The sequence below is a fragment of the Echiichthys vipera genome (genome assembly GCF_963691815.1).
Source record: "Echiichthys vipera genome assembly, chromosome: 21".
In the NCBI taxonomy this organism is placed as follows: Eukaryota; Metazoa; Chordata; class Actinopteri; order Perciformes; family Trachinidae; genus Echiichthys; species Echiichthys vipera.
The window spans coordinates 10,777,393-10,795,107 of record NC_139846.1 but is presented as its reverse complement, the minus strand read 5'-3'; the positions used below and the strand labels follow the sequence as shown (position 1 = coordinate 10,795,107).

The following is a 17,715-nucleotide window of genomic DNA, read 5'->3' as shown; positions in this document are numbered from 1 at the left end:
ACACGTCTCAAGAGGGTTTTTAGAAACATATGTACGGATGTGTTTTACTTTTGATTATATAGTTGATGTAGTTTCTACTTTCATTAGTGACTGCATGGTTTAATATTCCTTTAATTATATGAATGATTTTTAATGAACAATTGTCATATTGTCTGAATAAACCTGTATTCACCCTCTATCTGAAACGCTCTGTAATAGCGTCTGTCTCTTTAAGACTCCCTGCTGAAAGAGCCTAGTCTGCCCTGATTGGTCAGTGTTTGCGTGTCTTCCACATCTCAGCTCTCTGTGTCTCTGCAACTTCATTGCAGCCGGAGAATGACTGTAACGGGGCTCTTGCAGCACTTTCTGCCTATATACATATATGTATAGTTGTGACAACACAACTTCATGGAAGTCGTGACGGCTGATTTAAAGACAGTGTGCATTTCTCTGATGATTCAGCGTTTCCATACTCTCACAGCAATTATATAGCCCCTCGATCTATTTTATAATAAAAAAGACATCAAATCACATCTCACTTTTTACAATATGGGACCTCTAAATAGGGCTCTCCATCCCAGTAAGAAAGGCCTTCAAGTTGGGTGACTCGCTGTCTCTCCTCCATCTGTTGGTTTGCAAAAAATAAGATTTAAAGTGCATTGATTTAATTTAATACTCCTTTTCTCTTTATCATACTCTCATGAGTCACCAGTCAGTTTTGACTCAAGTGTTGCCAAAGCTTCATTCGTGTCTGCTGATTTCCAGCCTTAGCAGTGACTCCCAGGACATTCTCAAGACTGGCTGTTTAGTCTTCAAAGCACACCTCAACGGTTACTGCGAGCTGCCAAAATACATTAAAACCTCTGCCTTCATGCGTTTTCAGGAATAAGACCAAACCTCACATTTAAATCAGCATTCACTGCCAAGCCAACGCTACTTTATCAAGGCTGAGCAGGATTTCAGATTTCAAACATGAGGATTACTTAACAGGCAGCCCTGATAACCCTCACACAACCTGGGGAGGAAGGAATATTCGTATATTCATGATGTTAGAGCTACAACATGCTTTGGTATACGTCTGTTTCTTGTCAGGAGAAGAAAAGAAGAAAAAGAAAGCAAAGAAACTTTATTTGTCGCCAAGGGGCAATTCAAGGGAGAGAAATGGATGACGGTGTGTGACAGTAAAAAAGGGCAGAGGCAAACCTTTGGATTTCACTTTTTGTGTATTTCTATTTCTTTTCTAAGATCTTCAACAGTGATGGTCAGTTTCTTTTGTTTCATTTTCAGATTGCCCTCCGCTGTATTGCCTGGATCATGGCTCATGCCATGTTGAGGAACACGGGCCCGTTTGCATGTAAGTTGAACTTCACCCCCACAGATAAACACACATTTATATGCACACAGCTACAGACTCTTTCACACTCATAAACATGCACAAATAAAGATAAATATCATGTCTGTTCTTCCCACTCATCCCCCTGTGTTTTTATCTCTCTTTGTGAGATTTAAATCATGGAAATCCCATCGGTTTCTTTCCTTGTGGAAAAAGGCACGCTCCACGAAGCATGTGGGAGTCTGCTTATCCCCTACGGCTTAGCCAGGGTGGTTCTGCCTTCATTTATCCACCAGCACAGTGAATAGATTCCCCCGGTCAATATTTAAACACGGCCCCTGCTACCAATGGTCTCAGCGGGTCGACCACAAAAAACCTCCACTGTGACACTGTGAACGCTCTGTTGAGTTTTTTTTTCTTTTTAAGAAGCTAGTGAATGTAGTTGTCTACATCAGCAGCTTGGAATGTCAAAAATGAGATAATTCATTATAAAAGTAAGAATGCAATTATGAGACTTGCTGCTGGATGTGCTGACATTATTAATTGTCTCAGAAAGATCCACATTTCTCCACCTTCATGTCAGAGGGTTGCAGACTTGATGTGGACTGTGCAGATATTCACACACTGTGTCATGTTAGTGGAAATGCAAGAAAAGACTTTTAAAGACCAACTGAAATTGAATTGCATGTTTTTTTCTGTCTGCTATAGGATATATATAATCTATCTCTATCTGTTAATCTAGTCCTGTGCTCCTCTGAGAAAATTACCCAAAAGAGAGAAATCTGTATCTTTGCATTAATTCATCAGAACACCATTAGTTCTCTGTTTACATAGATAGTGAACTTGTTTCCTTAATAGCAAATTAGCTGCTCAAATAACGTAGCTGCAAAAAACACGTTGGTCTTTTTAGATGCTGGTGTGGTCCTTACTCTTCATTTCACTGCTAACAACACACTGCCCTTGCCTATACGCTGTAAGTTTGTTTGCTCTGTCTCTCGTTACCCTGTGGCTGGTACTATAGTTCGGCACTGCCATTGTCTTTGGCCATGATTTACCCTGGACTTCAAAAAGTCCTGTCCTGGGTGAAGATATTTAACTACTGTGGCAGAGATGCTGCCTCTCCCTCACTTTTATTCTCTCATTCAGCCTCCTTGTGTTTGATTCCCCTTTTTATTCCGCTGTCCAACATTCCCCAATGCAACGCCGCCACCGCTGCCTCCTCTCATTATGTAACAGGACTTTACCGCCGCCATTCACTGCACAGTGTGGTATGGAGCTCCTGTAGCTGTTCCAGCATTGATAACGGCAATGCTGTAGCAGAACCCGAGGCCAGCATTGGAGGGCACCTCTGGCTCAGTATTTGCATCACATTCCCCCAGTCCGCTGAGCAGGATCCACCAGGGATCCAGGCCAGGGACGTCCCACTGCCATGGCCAGACTGTCACACAATATGTAGCCTGAATCTCTCTGAATAATAATGACACAGCTTGGCTTCACTGAGAGCTGTGTGTTTCGCATTAAAAGCTCAATGTTGCGAGGAAATCAAGCTGATACTGAACAGATGTTGACTTGGAGCAGAGTCTCCGTTTGGGAGAAGAGGAACTTACTTTCTTTCCCAGAGATGCAGCTCACCAGACGGACCAAACTATTTGCAATTAGTGTGTTTTTCCATGCTGGATGTCCAACAGATAAATCTTGCACCATTTGTCAAGATAGGGATGGTTGTTTTGTTTTTTAAATTGCCTGAGAGAATAAGTTTGGGTAACAGTTATATTGAATTATGTTCCTTACCCATATTAGTATTTTATTTTGTGTGCTCTTTCGTTTTCATTTAAAAGCCTACAGTTGTGACCAGAGGTGATATGTTTTCGGGTTGTCTGTTTGTCCGTCCCAGTCTTGTGAATACGATATTTCAGGAACCCCTGGAGGGATTTACTTTGGCACAAATGTCCACTTGGACTCAAGGATGCACTATTTAGATTTCAGAGGTCAATGGTCAGTGTCACTGTGATCCCACAAAACGCAATCCAATATTTCCTACACTAATTATAACAATATTTTACACAAATATTATCAAATTAAGTCACAACATTACAAATCCAAAAGGCCAAGGACCAACTACACTGAGTCATCATAATGTTTCTGTCCATTATTCAAAAACACAACTCTTAAAACTGTGCTGAATGTACGGATCTTCTGTGCTGTCAGGCTGAAGATAGACTTAGACTTAGACTTAGACTTCACTTTATTGATCCTTTGGGATGACTCCCGCAAGGACATTGACTTTCCAACAGCTTAAAAAAACACAATGGAGGTATAAAAAGAATACAGTATAAAATAACCAATAAACTCAAAGCTAAATAAATACAGAAAGTATAGAAAAATTAATAAATAAACAGTAAGCAATAAACTCTAAGTTTAATATATATGAAGTAGATGTAAGAATACAGGTAAAATAAAATTCATGGAAAATGAAATCAGATAAAGTAAATGTAGAGGAAATGTATAAGATAATGTGTATGACTGTATGTGACAGAAATGAGCAGTAAGATTAAATCATTGCACTTAAGTGGTGGATACAATTATTGCACAAAGATAAGAAGAAGATAAGTGTCCAGGTGTGTAAGAGTAGATTATTAATTGCACAGTGAGTGGCTCCCTCTCCTTCCCTTCTGTCCTCTTTATTTCCTCCTCCCCCCGAGTGAGGAGTTGTAGAGTGTGATGGCCTGAGGGACACAGGAGTCCTTGAGCCTGTTGGTCCTACACTTGGGCAGGAGCAGCCTTCCACTGAACAGGCTCCTCTGGTTGCTGATGACGGTGTGCAGGGGGCGGCTGCCATTGTCCGTAATGTCCAGCAGTTTGACCAGTGTCCTCCTCTCTGCCACCGTCACCAGCGAGTCCAGTTTCATGCCTACCACAGAGCCGGCCCGCCTGATAACTTTGTCCAGTCTGGAGGTGTTCTTCTTGGTTATGCTTGGATATGAGTCAGTGTTAACACCATGTGCTAAGAAGTGAGCAGGACCCAAACAGTTAGCTAAAAGTGATAGATAATTGGTTAACAGGTCCACATTCTTCCACCCAAATTGGTGCAAGTACAAATGCAAACTTGACAAAACCTACTTTAAAACAGTGATCTACTTGGTTCCTTGATTTGAACAGTTTGCTATCGCAGCATCATCGCCATAACATTGTACTGTTTCTTGGTACCTGATCGCAGGTGTGATCCAGGTTGGACAGGCAACCGTTGCAATGTGAAGGAGAAACCATCTCTTTCCACCTCAACACCCAAACCAGAGGACATGCAGCTGGGTAGTAAAGAAACACGCATCCCCACTCTGTTAAACTGTCTCACCTGAATTTATTCACCCTCTCCTTGCCCACCCTGTTAATGTCTCTGCAGCTTGTTAAAATGTATCTATTAAATGTGCGTCCCACTTGTTTAGACGCTGTGTATGTTGGCATCGCCATTGGACTGCTGCTGCTTGTAGCCGGCGTTGCTGTCTGCGCTCTGGCTGCATACAAGAAAATCTGCTACTTACTGTGAGTTCTTGCTACAATAATGACTCCTTTTAGCTGGTAATAATGATGATGAGTGCATTTTTTTCCCCGTTCCTGGCTTCACAGAAAGCCAGACCCAATGGACTACGGAGTGATGGATAACCCAGCCTTTGACTGGAGAACAGAGGTCAGTGTACAGAAATGTCCAATCAATCATCAGAGAATTCTGTATGGGCGTTGTTAGGTTTTTCAGCTATACAAATCAAATTTTTCTACCATTCGTCTCACATTAATTCAATAAGTGGGGCTAACATTTGTGGAGGTCAGAAGGCGATCGCAGAGCCTTTCTGCTAGATCACATTTTTGATTTAGGATTATTGATTCTGTGGTTTATGTGGATATTTGTGCTTCTGTGTATGACTTATATACACAATGTAGTGCATATACAGCAGATAGACACAATGCCTGAGCCATACAATCTAACATCACAAGCTTAACACCCAAATAACATTCCTACAAAGGTCTACTATAAGAGGCTTTATAAATTGAAAAAAAAGTTTTTTACACTTTTTTACACTTTTATATTACATTACATTACACAGGTGTAGTTATGGATTAGGTTCTCACATCCTTTACCTCTGTAAAAGTACCAGTACATCAATGCAAAAATACAGTCCTGCATTCAAAATCCTAACCTAAATTATCAGCAAATGTACTTGAAGTATCAAAAGTACTCATTCTGTGGAAAAGTGCCTCCTGTGACTGATAAACTGTTATATATTATCTCATTTCATTGTTAACACTGATGCATCAATGTCCAAGTAGCATTTTGGTATTGTTGCTGATTGGAATGGAGCTAATTTTAATTTCTTTATACAGTTTATTGTTAGGTTTCACAGCCAACTGTACTGTATGGGTTCAGGCATCAAGTCATCATGAGACAATTAATGACGAGAAAACAAGATTATGCTTCACAAATCTGTATTCATTTTTTGAACTGAAATATGCCTTTTTGTGAAATATTGGAGTATGCTACCACTATGGGCCTCAAAACAGTTATTCACGCTTAACCAACTGAGAAGCTGCGAGAGGAAATATCTCTTTAAAACAACCGTTAACAAATCAAAGACATCAACCCATGATGGTTTAATCTTTAACAATGTATTCCATCATTTAATCTTATCACAATTTTTAATGTTAAATCTTAATTTGCAAAATAGTGCAGGTGAAGTATAAAGTAGCATACAATGTAAATAATAATTACTTTTACCATGTTTTTGTACACCACTTAAGTAAATGTATTGAGTTAGTGTCCACCGCTTCGCAAGTGCTATTATTATTGTGTCCACCCACTGTATACTTCTGTTATTCCTGCTGTAACTGAAAAAGACCCCAGAGCCAGAGACGATACAATCACAGCTACTCCATTTGGATAATGGCTTGTGTGTGTGTGTGTGTGTGTGTGTGTGTGTGTGTGTGTGTGTGTGTGTGTGTGTGTGTGTGTGTGTGTGTGTGTGTGTGTGTGTGTGTGTGTGCGCTTCTAAAAATGACCAAGCAACTCAGGTGTATGTCCGAGCACACACACACATTTCTATCTGCAGCGTGCGTCATCCAGTAATTCTAGTGAGAGTGATGTTGAGAGCCATAACTGTCATGACTCTGATGATGGAGATTATCATGGATTTAATGGTGCTGTATGAGTGTGTGTGTGTGTGTGTGTGTGTGTGTGTGTGTGTGTGTGTGTGTGTGTGTGTGTGTGTGTGTGCGCGTGTGCGTGCGTGCGTGCGTGCGTGCATGTGCAATGAAGTTTTATGATGCTCTTCCTATTGTCTCACGAGAGAATATTATATAAATATATGTTTTACTGCTGTGCTCACAGCAGATTACTTTCCCACACTATGATTCTTACACACACACACACACACACACACACACACACACACACACACACACACACACACACACACACACACGCACACACACCTGTGTCTGTACATGTTTGCATTCATGTACCTGCCAGTAATGACACAGCTATAAATAGAGAAGTGTAGGTGTGAACTGGCATCTCTATAACACGGACAGATCCACTTCAGCACTAGCTGAACTGAGCAGTGTGCGATTATTCCACCTCTGGATGATGATGAAATATTTTATGGAGGTTAGAGGTGTAATTATGGATGCATGGGTCAATTTTATTTTAATTGCACCTGCATTTCATGCTCTCTCTCACATTTGGCTCATCTCAATTTAAGCCAGTGTACATTTTCTTTCCTTCAGCTCCCGTGTTTGCATGACAATCTAGGTGATGGTCCCAGAGTAAACCCCAACAGGAGTGATGGTCAGGGGCTTTCCATCAGTGTCTACCCCTGGAGGAAGGAGGTAGAGGTGAGGTGTCTCTGATCAGCCTTTGGTGCTTTGGCCTAATTTACACTGTGCAGAAGTCAGTGACATGATGTATGTCTCTTTGTGTCCACAGCACGGTTCAGCCTGGAAAGATGCCAAGTTTTCCTTCGCCAACCCACTGTACAATAACCCTCCTGGTGCTAATAACCCTGACCAAAGAAGCTCTGAAGCATAAAAACAATAGACTCCTCACAGTGACAGTGCGGTTGTTCTGGGTCAAATGGTTTGAGCACATGCTTGATGAGTTTGTCTTGACCTGCTGAGGTGCTAAGTGAGGGGGAAACAATGCAAAGAGTGGAAGAAAGTTTGGATGTGTTGCAAAGGAAGTATTTAAATGCCAACTCTGATACACTGCTGCTGTCATTGACATCTAAATTATGAATTAATCAAATGAATGATGTGATACCACCCACCCATCTGGTACTGAAAATAAAAGCTACAAGTGCTGCACACTAACTCATGATAGTTAAGTAGGTTGTGTACATACTGTATAAATAACAATACATTTAGTTTAAAAAAGAGGTGAAAAGCAATGTAGGTTTACTTCAACGCTCGGCAGGAACTGCACAACTGTAAAACTTTTAAAGTCAGTAAATTTAGTCCAACATAAAGACTGGAAGCGGGGGGGGGGGGGGGGGGGGGCGGGGGGGACGGACGAGCATGGTGCTTTCTGAATACAACAACATCCTCTACTAGCACCTCTAAAACTCAAGAAACAAAAATTTACTTCTTAATTCATACAAAAACCAAAGTGTCAAAACAACATGTTGTATTTTCTGGAGCATTAACTTCCTGTTTCCCCTTTCCAGTGTTTCCAGTCTTTATGCTAAGCGTAGCTAATTAGCTGCAAGCTGTAACTCCATATTTAATGCACATTTATTATACTGGTATCAAACTTCTCATCTGTTTCTCGTCAAGAGAGCGAATACGCCACGGAGATTGTAAAAAAAAAATGTCAGTTTTTAAAAGAAGTAGAAAAAAAGTTGTAATGCGAGATGCGTTGTTTCTAATGGCTGCTTTGGCGACTGTATGATGTCAGTAGATAGGCAGCTCTAAACTGTGTGATGCAGCGTGATGCCTTCACATGCTTAGGAGGTCTGAAGAAAGAAGGGGAATAAAAAGCGTCACTAACTGTGCGGTGCATTTTATTTTAGCGTGAGAAAGTCATCAGGGACCTTATCTCTTGGCAAAGCAGCGAATACAAGTGCTTTCATTAGTGGGTCATACGATCAGTCACCATTGTTTTAACTCACTTTTTGATGAATAGTTATTTAACAGGCACTTAACTAGATGAAAATTTTACGGACCACAACTTTAAATGTCAATATTCAGCAGTAAGCAAAAGTAAAAATTGTACAGTTAATACAGCGTGGGTTGCAGTTCATCAAGACTGCTCCAATACTCTGAATGGTTGTGAGTGCCTGGTGTGTGATTAAAGGTTTAGTGCTGGCAAAAGCAAAAAACCTCCAGTTGGTGGAAGTGAGAGACTCCACTGAACACACAAAGCTTTCAAATGGAGTCCTGACTTCATTAGTGATCCACTTTAATCCACACAAGTGCAAATAAAATAGTTTGCCCCTGTTTTATTTGCAAATTAAAATCCATTACAAGTCGGCGTCCTCCAGCTGCTTCTTACATGTTGTGAACTGTCTCTCAAACTCTTTGTGTCATCATGCGGCGCCGAGCAGATGGATCATAAACAGCACAGTTAAACCAGCCTGTTATAAATTTGACGAGTGTTAGGTCAGTGGCTCTTCTCAGCTGTCTCATCAAACACGCCACCATAAAGGACCTTCTCATATTTGACAGATAACATGATGATATCCAACATCAGGCCATCAGACCAGGTTCTGTGTATTGAGACATGTTAAACATAGCATCAGTTCATATCATCAACTTCCTGAGCCTTGTTATGGAAATGGATTTCTTCAATAAAGATCAACAAACAGGATCAACTTTTTCTCCGTGGTTTATTTTGACAAAGTATTTTCTTCTGCAGACAAAAATACGTTCACCCCTGCTTCCTCACAAGGCTCAGAGTTTAGCAGGAATGACCCTGAGCCCACTGGTGCTCAGCCTTTTAGAGGAGGAGACACCCCATCCAGACAGACAGGGTCACAAGGTAATAGATAGAACGAGCTAAGCCTTGGTTGGGTGACGTCTTTAGACCAGACAAAACATGCCTTAGACATGACAATCCCTCTCTGAACTTCTCTCATCACGAGGTCTCTAACACAGGGTCTACATAGGCCATACAAACAGTCATGAGTTATCTGCAAGAAACAGGATGTACAGAAGCACAGATATGCCATTATACCGTCATGAGACAGTTATTTATGTTATCCATTTAGCACAAACAAGCTATGTACTAGTCATATGATAAGATTAAACAGAGGAGACACTGAACTGCGTCTGATTATGAATTACAAATATCCAAAATTCCCACAACAGCCTCAATAAGTCCCGGTAATATTTCACATTAAAATCCAATTACACTTCTCTGTTTTTTTGCCATGAGTTATATGAGAAAATTGACACGTTTGTATATATCCATTAAATATGAAGCTAAACAGTTATTGGCCAGTTAGCTTAGCATAAAGAGAGAGAAAAAGCCTACCAACATCTGTGAAGCTCTAACTCTAACCATACAGACAATAGACTGTATGGTTAATATAAATATAAAGTTAGAGCAAGAGCTACCATTTTGAAGTTTGGCCGTCATCATCTGGTTGTTTTTGGAGCCAGAGGTGACTAAACAGTGGAGCCGTGGAGGAGTGATGCCTGGACGTGACCGAGAACCAGAGGACACTGCCTTTGGAGCGACTTGTCAATCACAAGGTAACCACGCCTAAAGCCTACCTTACTTTGCGTATTTGACTCTAAATGCAACCGTTATTTACCAAATGACTTGAAACTGGCGATTGAGACCATAATGTCATTAGGAAATAAACAAATTAAATAATAAATTCTATAACGATCAGAGTTTCTTTTTCAACCAGTGCCGTCGCCCCATGCTGGACATTAAAAAAAAACATCATTAAGGCATTTCTGCATTTGCTTCACTTTTCAGGCCTGGAAGTTGCTGCTATATACAGACATAAGAGTGTTATAGGTCTTTTCATCTAACCTGCGGCAGAAAGGGGATAAATGCATTTCCTGTAATGTCTTACTATTCCTTTAAAATCATGTTAGGCAACATAATTATATCCACTGTTCTATATCTCATCCTGTTATTTCTCCTAATTGGATTTTTAAGACATTTTGCAAACTGATGTGTCACAGTTGCACTGCTGAAAAGGGAGGAAACGAAAGGTCACATTTTTGTTTTGTCTAAGAAACAATGATATCTTTAACTACATGTTCGGAATTTTGATGAAACAAATAAAGACTCGGTGATTCGTGATTAGCATTTTATTCCTTACTGATGAGCCTGACATTGCATATTTCTTTCACTTGTTTATTTTGTCCATTTCTCAGTCTATCTTCCAGTGTTCATAAAATCATACTGACTTTCAAAAACCAAGGCTGCTACAAATACTAAGACATTTGTTATTAACTAGTTAATTATTCAATAGGTCATCTTCCCAGAACACATTTTGACACGTCACAATAGAAAAAGCACAGCTGTGAAAAATACAACTAATGATGGCTTGTTATTATCAACACCTGTGCTTTGCCTATTATACTTTAATGTCTGTTGTAAAAAAAAAAAAGGCTTATTGTTTAACATACTTTTTTACTGATGGCTTATTAAATATCAAAAGCTCTTCATCCTCTATAGAACAAAAACAAACTTGTTTTTCTTTCTTTGGCCTGTCTTTTAATATGGCGGGACTTCTGGCTTTTATAGGGACTTGGAGGCTCCATCCCATTTATAATAAATGTCAGGTTAATCCTTTGGTTCGTGTGAGTGCTCTGAGAGCCTGCACTTAGTCAAAAACACATCGAAACACATTCCTTTTTATGTGGTTCAAGTTCAAGTTATGAATCTTTAATCTTCAGACTGTGGACGAACACCAATCTAGAGTGTCATCATGGTTTAGTCTCGTTCTCCATCACTGTAGTGATCTTTGCTGAGTCCGTAGGTGGATTCTGGGTCAGAGATTTATCAAAGGGCTACAGGATCAATTTCAGCCTTTTAGCTCGTCCATTGTTGTAACGTTTGTGCCCTCGCCTTATATTGGCTGACCACCTTTTCCTCTGACACACTATTCTGCCCTACAGGGTCAAAAGGAAAAAACAAGCCTACATATTTGGTAAGTTAAGACTGGAATCTGACTTTTACAAATTGTTTTACCAAATAAAAAATTATTTTGACATAAAAAATACATAATTTCCATGAAAACGGCATGTGAGAGTGACAAACAGACAGCTAACGTTGAGGTTCACGATTTCCGATTACGGGTGAATGCAGCATAACTGTGACGGTCTGGGCCGACAGACCAACCGCTGTCAGCAGTGTCACTAACATGGCGGCAAATTTTCATCTAGCCCGGGAGGTCGCCACAGACATGGATATTGAAATAATTGTTTTAACTGACTCTTTGATAGATATTAACTAAAAAGACAATTAAATAGATGCAAATCTTACGGAGTACAACTTTAAACAAGCATAGACGGCTAATTGGACTGATAGTGGCTAGCATTAGCTGAAGCTACATTTGGGCTACTCACTGATACTAACCTAGCTGTAAACTATAATAGAAATATCCCTTTGAATGAACTAACAGACATTTTAGTTTGTTGTTCATACGAAGAGGTAGTAGCTACATTCAATCTTTTTCCATAGAGAAAGAATAAAAACAGCTAACTCCTGCTAAAGCTAACTAGCTTTGCTAAGTAGCAGTAACTGCCATCTCAGCTTTTGACTGAAGTGGAATTCATGTAATTTGGTGGTGTTAAGACACCTTAGTAGTACATAAAGTATAGTAGTGGACATATTAGCAGCAGACACAATTAATTATGCAACAGAAATGTGTTTACCTTATGTTAAAAAGAAACACCTCAGAGATGGAAAGAGATCCAGCTAAAGCTAGCTAAGGAGATAGCCACAGCTAGCCTTATCTAAAGCAGTTTCTAACCATGATCCATAATTAAATAATCAATTTTAATAAACCAACATTTTGATAATTTAGCTTTTTATTCAGATAACTAAATCAGGCAGCAGCTAAATTCAATTATGAGTGAAAAAATAAAAACAGCTAGACTGCCTGCTAAAGGTAACTGGCAGCTAAGCAGAGTAGCAGTAATGCTAACTCAGGTTTTGACTCTAAATTATAGGTTCATTTTGTTTCAATATAGGCTACTGTAAATATGAATAGTAGACGGACAGAATAATGAAGCACATTAAATCCTTGTGTGACCAAGTGTAACTATGGTCTGTAACACTGTCACATTGGGTCAAATGAAAAATAAAGAGGAATGAACATTTTGTTTGTATGTTTTCCCTTGAAGATTGTCCAAAAGCAGTACAGTCTCTGCATTTTCTATGTCTGTGTGTGTTTTATGGCAGTTATCAAGCTTCTTTAATTAAACAGACAAATTAATTACAAGCATTACAATCTTTTTAAAGGCTTCTGCCGTTATTGCCTTTCTGAAGTAAATAAACATTTAGCTCTTCAAACAACTTTATCCCATTCAGCTCATTCATCATGCAAATAAATACGAATATATCCTCAAGTATTGTTTAATATATAATTTTTTAGATAAGCTGACTGATTATATAGCCTAAAAATCACAACAAATTCAGACTTTTGTGTAACAGTTCTTGGCATTCTTCTTCCTATTTGTGTACTTGTATAAGTTGTATCATTGATACCATTATTAACAATTGCAAAGCTATTAATGCTATAGAAAGGCATTTTTCTGTCTCCCTCTGTGAAACCTCCAAAAACTAACTCAGCGTTTTCACAACATCTACATCGATGTTTGTTTGTCTCAACCCTGTGACATTTGACCCAACGCAACTGCAATCAAAAGCTGACACAAAAACCTTTTCCACGAACATGCCACTGCACAAACAATGCCACCCTCCACTTGCACACACTCACATAACGTCCTGCTGACTGAGAATGTGCAGCTATCAATGTTTTTTGTCCGTGGCCCAACATTTTTCTGGTAGCTTCGTTATTGGTGGCGTTTGAATAGCTCACAGGAGCGCTGCTACATGCCACCAGCCTTTGTCCTGATGTTGTTGTTGGTAAAGGAAGGCGCTAGTCAGCTTTTCTCACCGGAGCTATTGTTATCACAGTTTTTGTTAATCACATAGTCCATCTAAAGGTCACTGTTTAGTTTGTGTCCCACTCGGAAAGTTTCCTGTGATAAAAACGCTCAGCAATGACAGCCTTTGAGGACTCCTTCCGTCAAAATAACAGTTGATTTTTCATTTATGTAACTATTCATCTGAGTCCTCTCCCATCCTGAGCACTTAACCTGCTATCACAGCATTCAGACCCAATTTCCTCCTGCAGCAGCTGGGGAACTGAGGTTACCCAACCGGCCCAGTCAGGTCAAGGTGAAAAGGACCCCCTTTCCTTGTAATGATAGTCTGAATTGGTTCTCTCATCCTCTCTGGATGACTGCAGAGGAAAATGTCTGCTCTCTGTGTTCAGTGGGAGTGGATGGCGATCAGCCCAGGGGGGCCGTCCTCTGACCGTTTCCAGAAAACACCCGCAGGTCTCGGCCTCCTCGGCTGAGGAGAGGAGGCGCCTCTGCACTGTTTCTGATTGGATCTCCTGGGGTTTTTGGGGCTGCAAAACCGTTTTATCCACATCTTAACTGCCTCTTGTTGTACAGGAAAGCTTCATTATGGCTAAAAAGAGACTGTAAAGGATGTTTTATGCACTTTGTAGAGCCAGTTAAAAATTACACCATTCCCTCATTACATACAGAGAAATCAATTTATCATCAAAAATTGCTGAATGAATCTTGGGTTTATTGTTTTATTTATGAGATAAACATTTGAGGCCTTGGAGAATGATTGCATGGAGATAATAAAAAAAAACATTCTACCATGGAATAGAAATCCAATGAATTAATCACGAGAGTTTGATCAATATGACCATAAGAAAGCTTGTGTAGCTCAGTAGTTTTCACCTGTAAGGCCTTCTTCACAGCTGCTTGAGGACGCATGTTGTACTTAATTTATAAACGGTTCCATATTATGCTAATTTTCAGGTTCATACTTGTATTTTGGGTTTAAATACTTAAATGTAAACCCATCATTCTCTGTCTCTGTCTGTTTAAATGTACCTGTATTCGCCCTCTCTCTGAAACGCTACATTTTAGCCCGGTCTCTTTACGACCACCTCCCAGAAAATTGATTGGTCCAGGTCTTCCCCATCTCTACACCATCATTGCAGCCGTGGGAATGACTTTACCTCCACTGCGGTATATAGTATAGTTGTGACATCACAACCGTACAGAAGTCCCGATGGCTCATTTAAAGGTACAGTTTCTGAATATCAGCTGTGTGCATTTCTCTGATACATTCCCAGTATTTATTGCCGCATGTCTCCCCCTCTCCCTCTCACCTCATTTCCTGTCCGTCCTATATAATAAAAGACTTAAAAAAACTGCCAAAAAATAATCTAAAAAAAAGTAATAATATGAGACCTTTAAGATGGAAGAGCAAGACCCCCCAAAGTCTAAATGCTGGTCTTGGAGCTTTTTGGAGTCAAGTAAGGTGGAAAATACTGCATATTCTCTTTCCGTTTGTTAATGTAAAAAGATAGTGATTATAGCAGCTGTAAAGGGCATTAGGAGCAGCATCCAACGACCAATAGGTTCATGAATCACAGGCAGAATGAAATTAAATGATTGGGCAGTTATGATGCTGAATTCACAGGGAGGTTTTGAAGCCTGAAAAAATTGACCAATTAGGGGAAGCAAGTTGACCTTTTTTGGAGCTCTCACTCAAAGCAAAGCTAAATTATTGTGTGCTTTCAGGTCTTGTTATACTGTGAAACGGAAAAGCTAATAATTGGCGATTCTATAATGGAAAGACAGAAACAGAGCTGAGCTTGTTCCCCTTAGCGTTTTCAGTTTATGATTTGACTCTGTTCTCTGCTCATTAAGTGGCCAAGCATCATAAATGCTGCGGTAACAAGCTGCTCTGCAACTCAACAAGTGCGACCCAAATCTACACATAAGCGCTCTTTGGAAAATTTACACTTGCCACCGACCATCAGATCTAAGCCCCTTGATGATCGCTCCCATCTCATTTCATTAATTTCAGCGCAGATGTTTTGATACTCTTTAAGGTCACCCTGGGGAGACTTGAGTGCGGTGTGGTTTTTCCAGCCAAGTAAAAGTTCACGGTGACTGATCCTGCTTTATGTCACACGGGGAAGAAGTCAGGGAAAGTTTGAGAAATACAGAGGGCAGACAGACAGAAACAGTTTTCTTTGAGAGAAAAAAATGGATAAAGAGAGATTTTCAGAGTGGTCAGCTGTGGACTAGCTTGGCTTCTTTCTGCTGGAGTTGTGGAACAAGGTGATTAGAGCAGCAGACTGCAAGGGGAGTTGTGGCTGCCGAGTCTCAACTACTGTGATGATTAAAGTGCTTGGAAAGAGTTGCAGAGAGAGAGAGAGAGAGAGAGAGAGAGAGAGAGAGAGAGAGAGAGAGAGAGAAATGGGGGTAGAAGTGTATGTGTGTGGATGGAGGATGCTTTCCTCGCCTCAGGACTAAATCCTATTTCATCCTGATACTGGTCTGTGTGATTCGATTAAAAGATGCTTTATGGTCTAAATGTCCATGCTGCATTTGTCAACAACAATCTCCTTTTATGAGGGGAAAACAGCGCTAGGCAGCATATTTTTATATCTATCTGGGTGTTTGTATGCGTTTGCTGTGTGCACGTTTGATATATGTCCCTGTGAGTGCACAAGACGCGTGTGCTAATCGAATCATGCTGAGGGTGATTCAAGATTTATGTGAGAAAATGGATGTGACACTATCATGGACAGGTGCTGTCAGCAGATATTTATTGAGTCTTATGATCTTTACAATGTCTCCCAGGGCTATTTTCGAGAGACGTGAAAGAAAAAACATGTCACTCACTCACTTCCTTTTCTTCGGAAATAGGCGAGAACACCTCCATCCTCAAGACTTAAGTGCTTTGACGAATAACAACATTAAGAGCCTTCAGGGTCTTTGTATTGACAATACATTTAGTCGACAAGATGTAGATCATTACCGCATTGTGCCTTTTTAAATTGTATATGTCCACAGGTTTTCAACACAGGAAAAATGTGTAGGAGCTGGTAAAGAAGAGTCTCTGTGTCCCAGGAATATAAGAACCATGTTGGTGTGATATTCTGAGCCCAATAGTGACAACAATAGCTATTTGTACCTTTTTTTCTAAATATTTTTTATAATTTTACAATATTTGGGGGCTGTGGGAAATGTAAACAGGAAGTAGAATGTATCAAATGAGTCCTGTTTTTTTCTTTTTATATATATATTTGTTTACATTTTGGCACCATAACAGTATGCCGAGTTAACTATTGACGTTCTTGTCTGCATTGTACCCAGGGATGAACCGACAACTATCACTGAGTTATTTTGATACTCAGGAAACCCTTAAATCGTGGTGATTCTTAGGTAGGATCTGCAGTAATAAGGAGTTTCTTTTAATGTGATTTCTAAGCAGATAAATGTTTATGTGCTCTGCTTTCTTTAAGAGTAAGGGTGAGTCCTTGGTTGCTAGATAGATGTTAATGTCACATGTTTTGCTGTCACATTATTAATTATACTATTGATTATTTACCTGTACTATACTATCGATTATTTACCTGTAATTGTTTTGCCACAAAAATAAGCATATGATCTTCTGTTGAATTTTCTTTCCTTGCAAAATGTTGCACCGTCACTGACACTTCACTGGATCTGGCACAAAGCAAACAAGTCCCGGCTGCAGCTATTGTTGGCAGTCGCCACTCTGTAAAGATAATGGGACAGATTCATTTTAGTAGCCAGTGAAGATAATCACAAGGATGACTTATTACTGACAAAGCTAGGGAAGTAATTGCTAGTTATTGATCTGTTTTCATTTGGGCGGCAGACTGATGTGCTGTCAGACGTTCCCAGAATATTTGTTCCCTCACATTTTTGTTGACTTATTACCTTTTTGACCACTAAAAAAGGTTGAAAATCCATTTAGCAGAAAACACCACTTTAAATGTTCAATATGCAGCCAAGTAATTTATAAAACTGGTCCTTATATAAGAGTTTCCTCTCTCTTTTTAGCTTTTCCGTGACTTGTGGTGCAGCTCCTGAATTCCCACAGTGAGGGTCCTAATTGGAACAAGCATGTGGTCCAAGTTCTCCTTCCTGTGCAGAATGAGCACTAACTAAGCAATGAGGAAGAAAAAAAAAAAGGTTCCCTGACGAGAGGTTTCCAAGCTCAAAAAAGAAACTGTTGACAACATGTTATAAGATTTGCAAACATGAGTTGTCTATAAAATACGTTTTCGCAAACAAAATGAATGCATATTTGTTCA

The 17,715-nt window shown here is 39.8% G+C and overlaps 1 protein-coding gene across 1 annotated transcript in view; it reads left to right on the top strand.

Annotated features, from left to right (window-relative positions):
* malrd1 (MAM and LDL receptor class A domain containing 1) overlaps nucleotides 1-7,388 on the top strand; it is a gene marked incomplete at both ends in the record, with an annotated part of 58,947 nt that extends 51,559 nt beyond the window's left edge. Inside the window, 6 exons of the mRNA XM_083936066.1 lie at nucleotides 1,267-1,333; nucleotides 4,530-4,621; nucleotides 4,756-4,852; nucleotides 4,937-4,997; nucleotides 7,088-7,195; nucleotides 7,287-7,388. Coding sequence (XP_083792192.1) covers nucleotides 1,267-1,333; nucleotides 4,530-4,621; nucleotides 4,756-4,852; nucleotides 4,937-4,997; nucleotides 7,088-7,195; nucleotides 7,287-7,388 — 527 coding nt within the window. The remainder of the gene's footprint in view (nucleotides 1-1,266; nucleotides 1,334-4,529; nucleotides 4,622-4,755; nucleotides 4,853-4,936; nucleotides 4,998-7,087; nucleotides 7,196-7,286) is intronic.
* Between the last annotated feature and the right edge of the window lie 10,327 nt (nucleotides 7,389-17,715).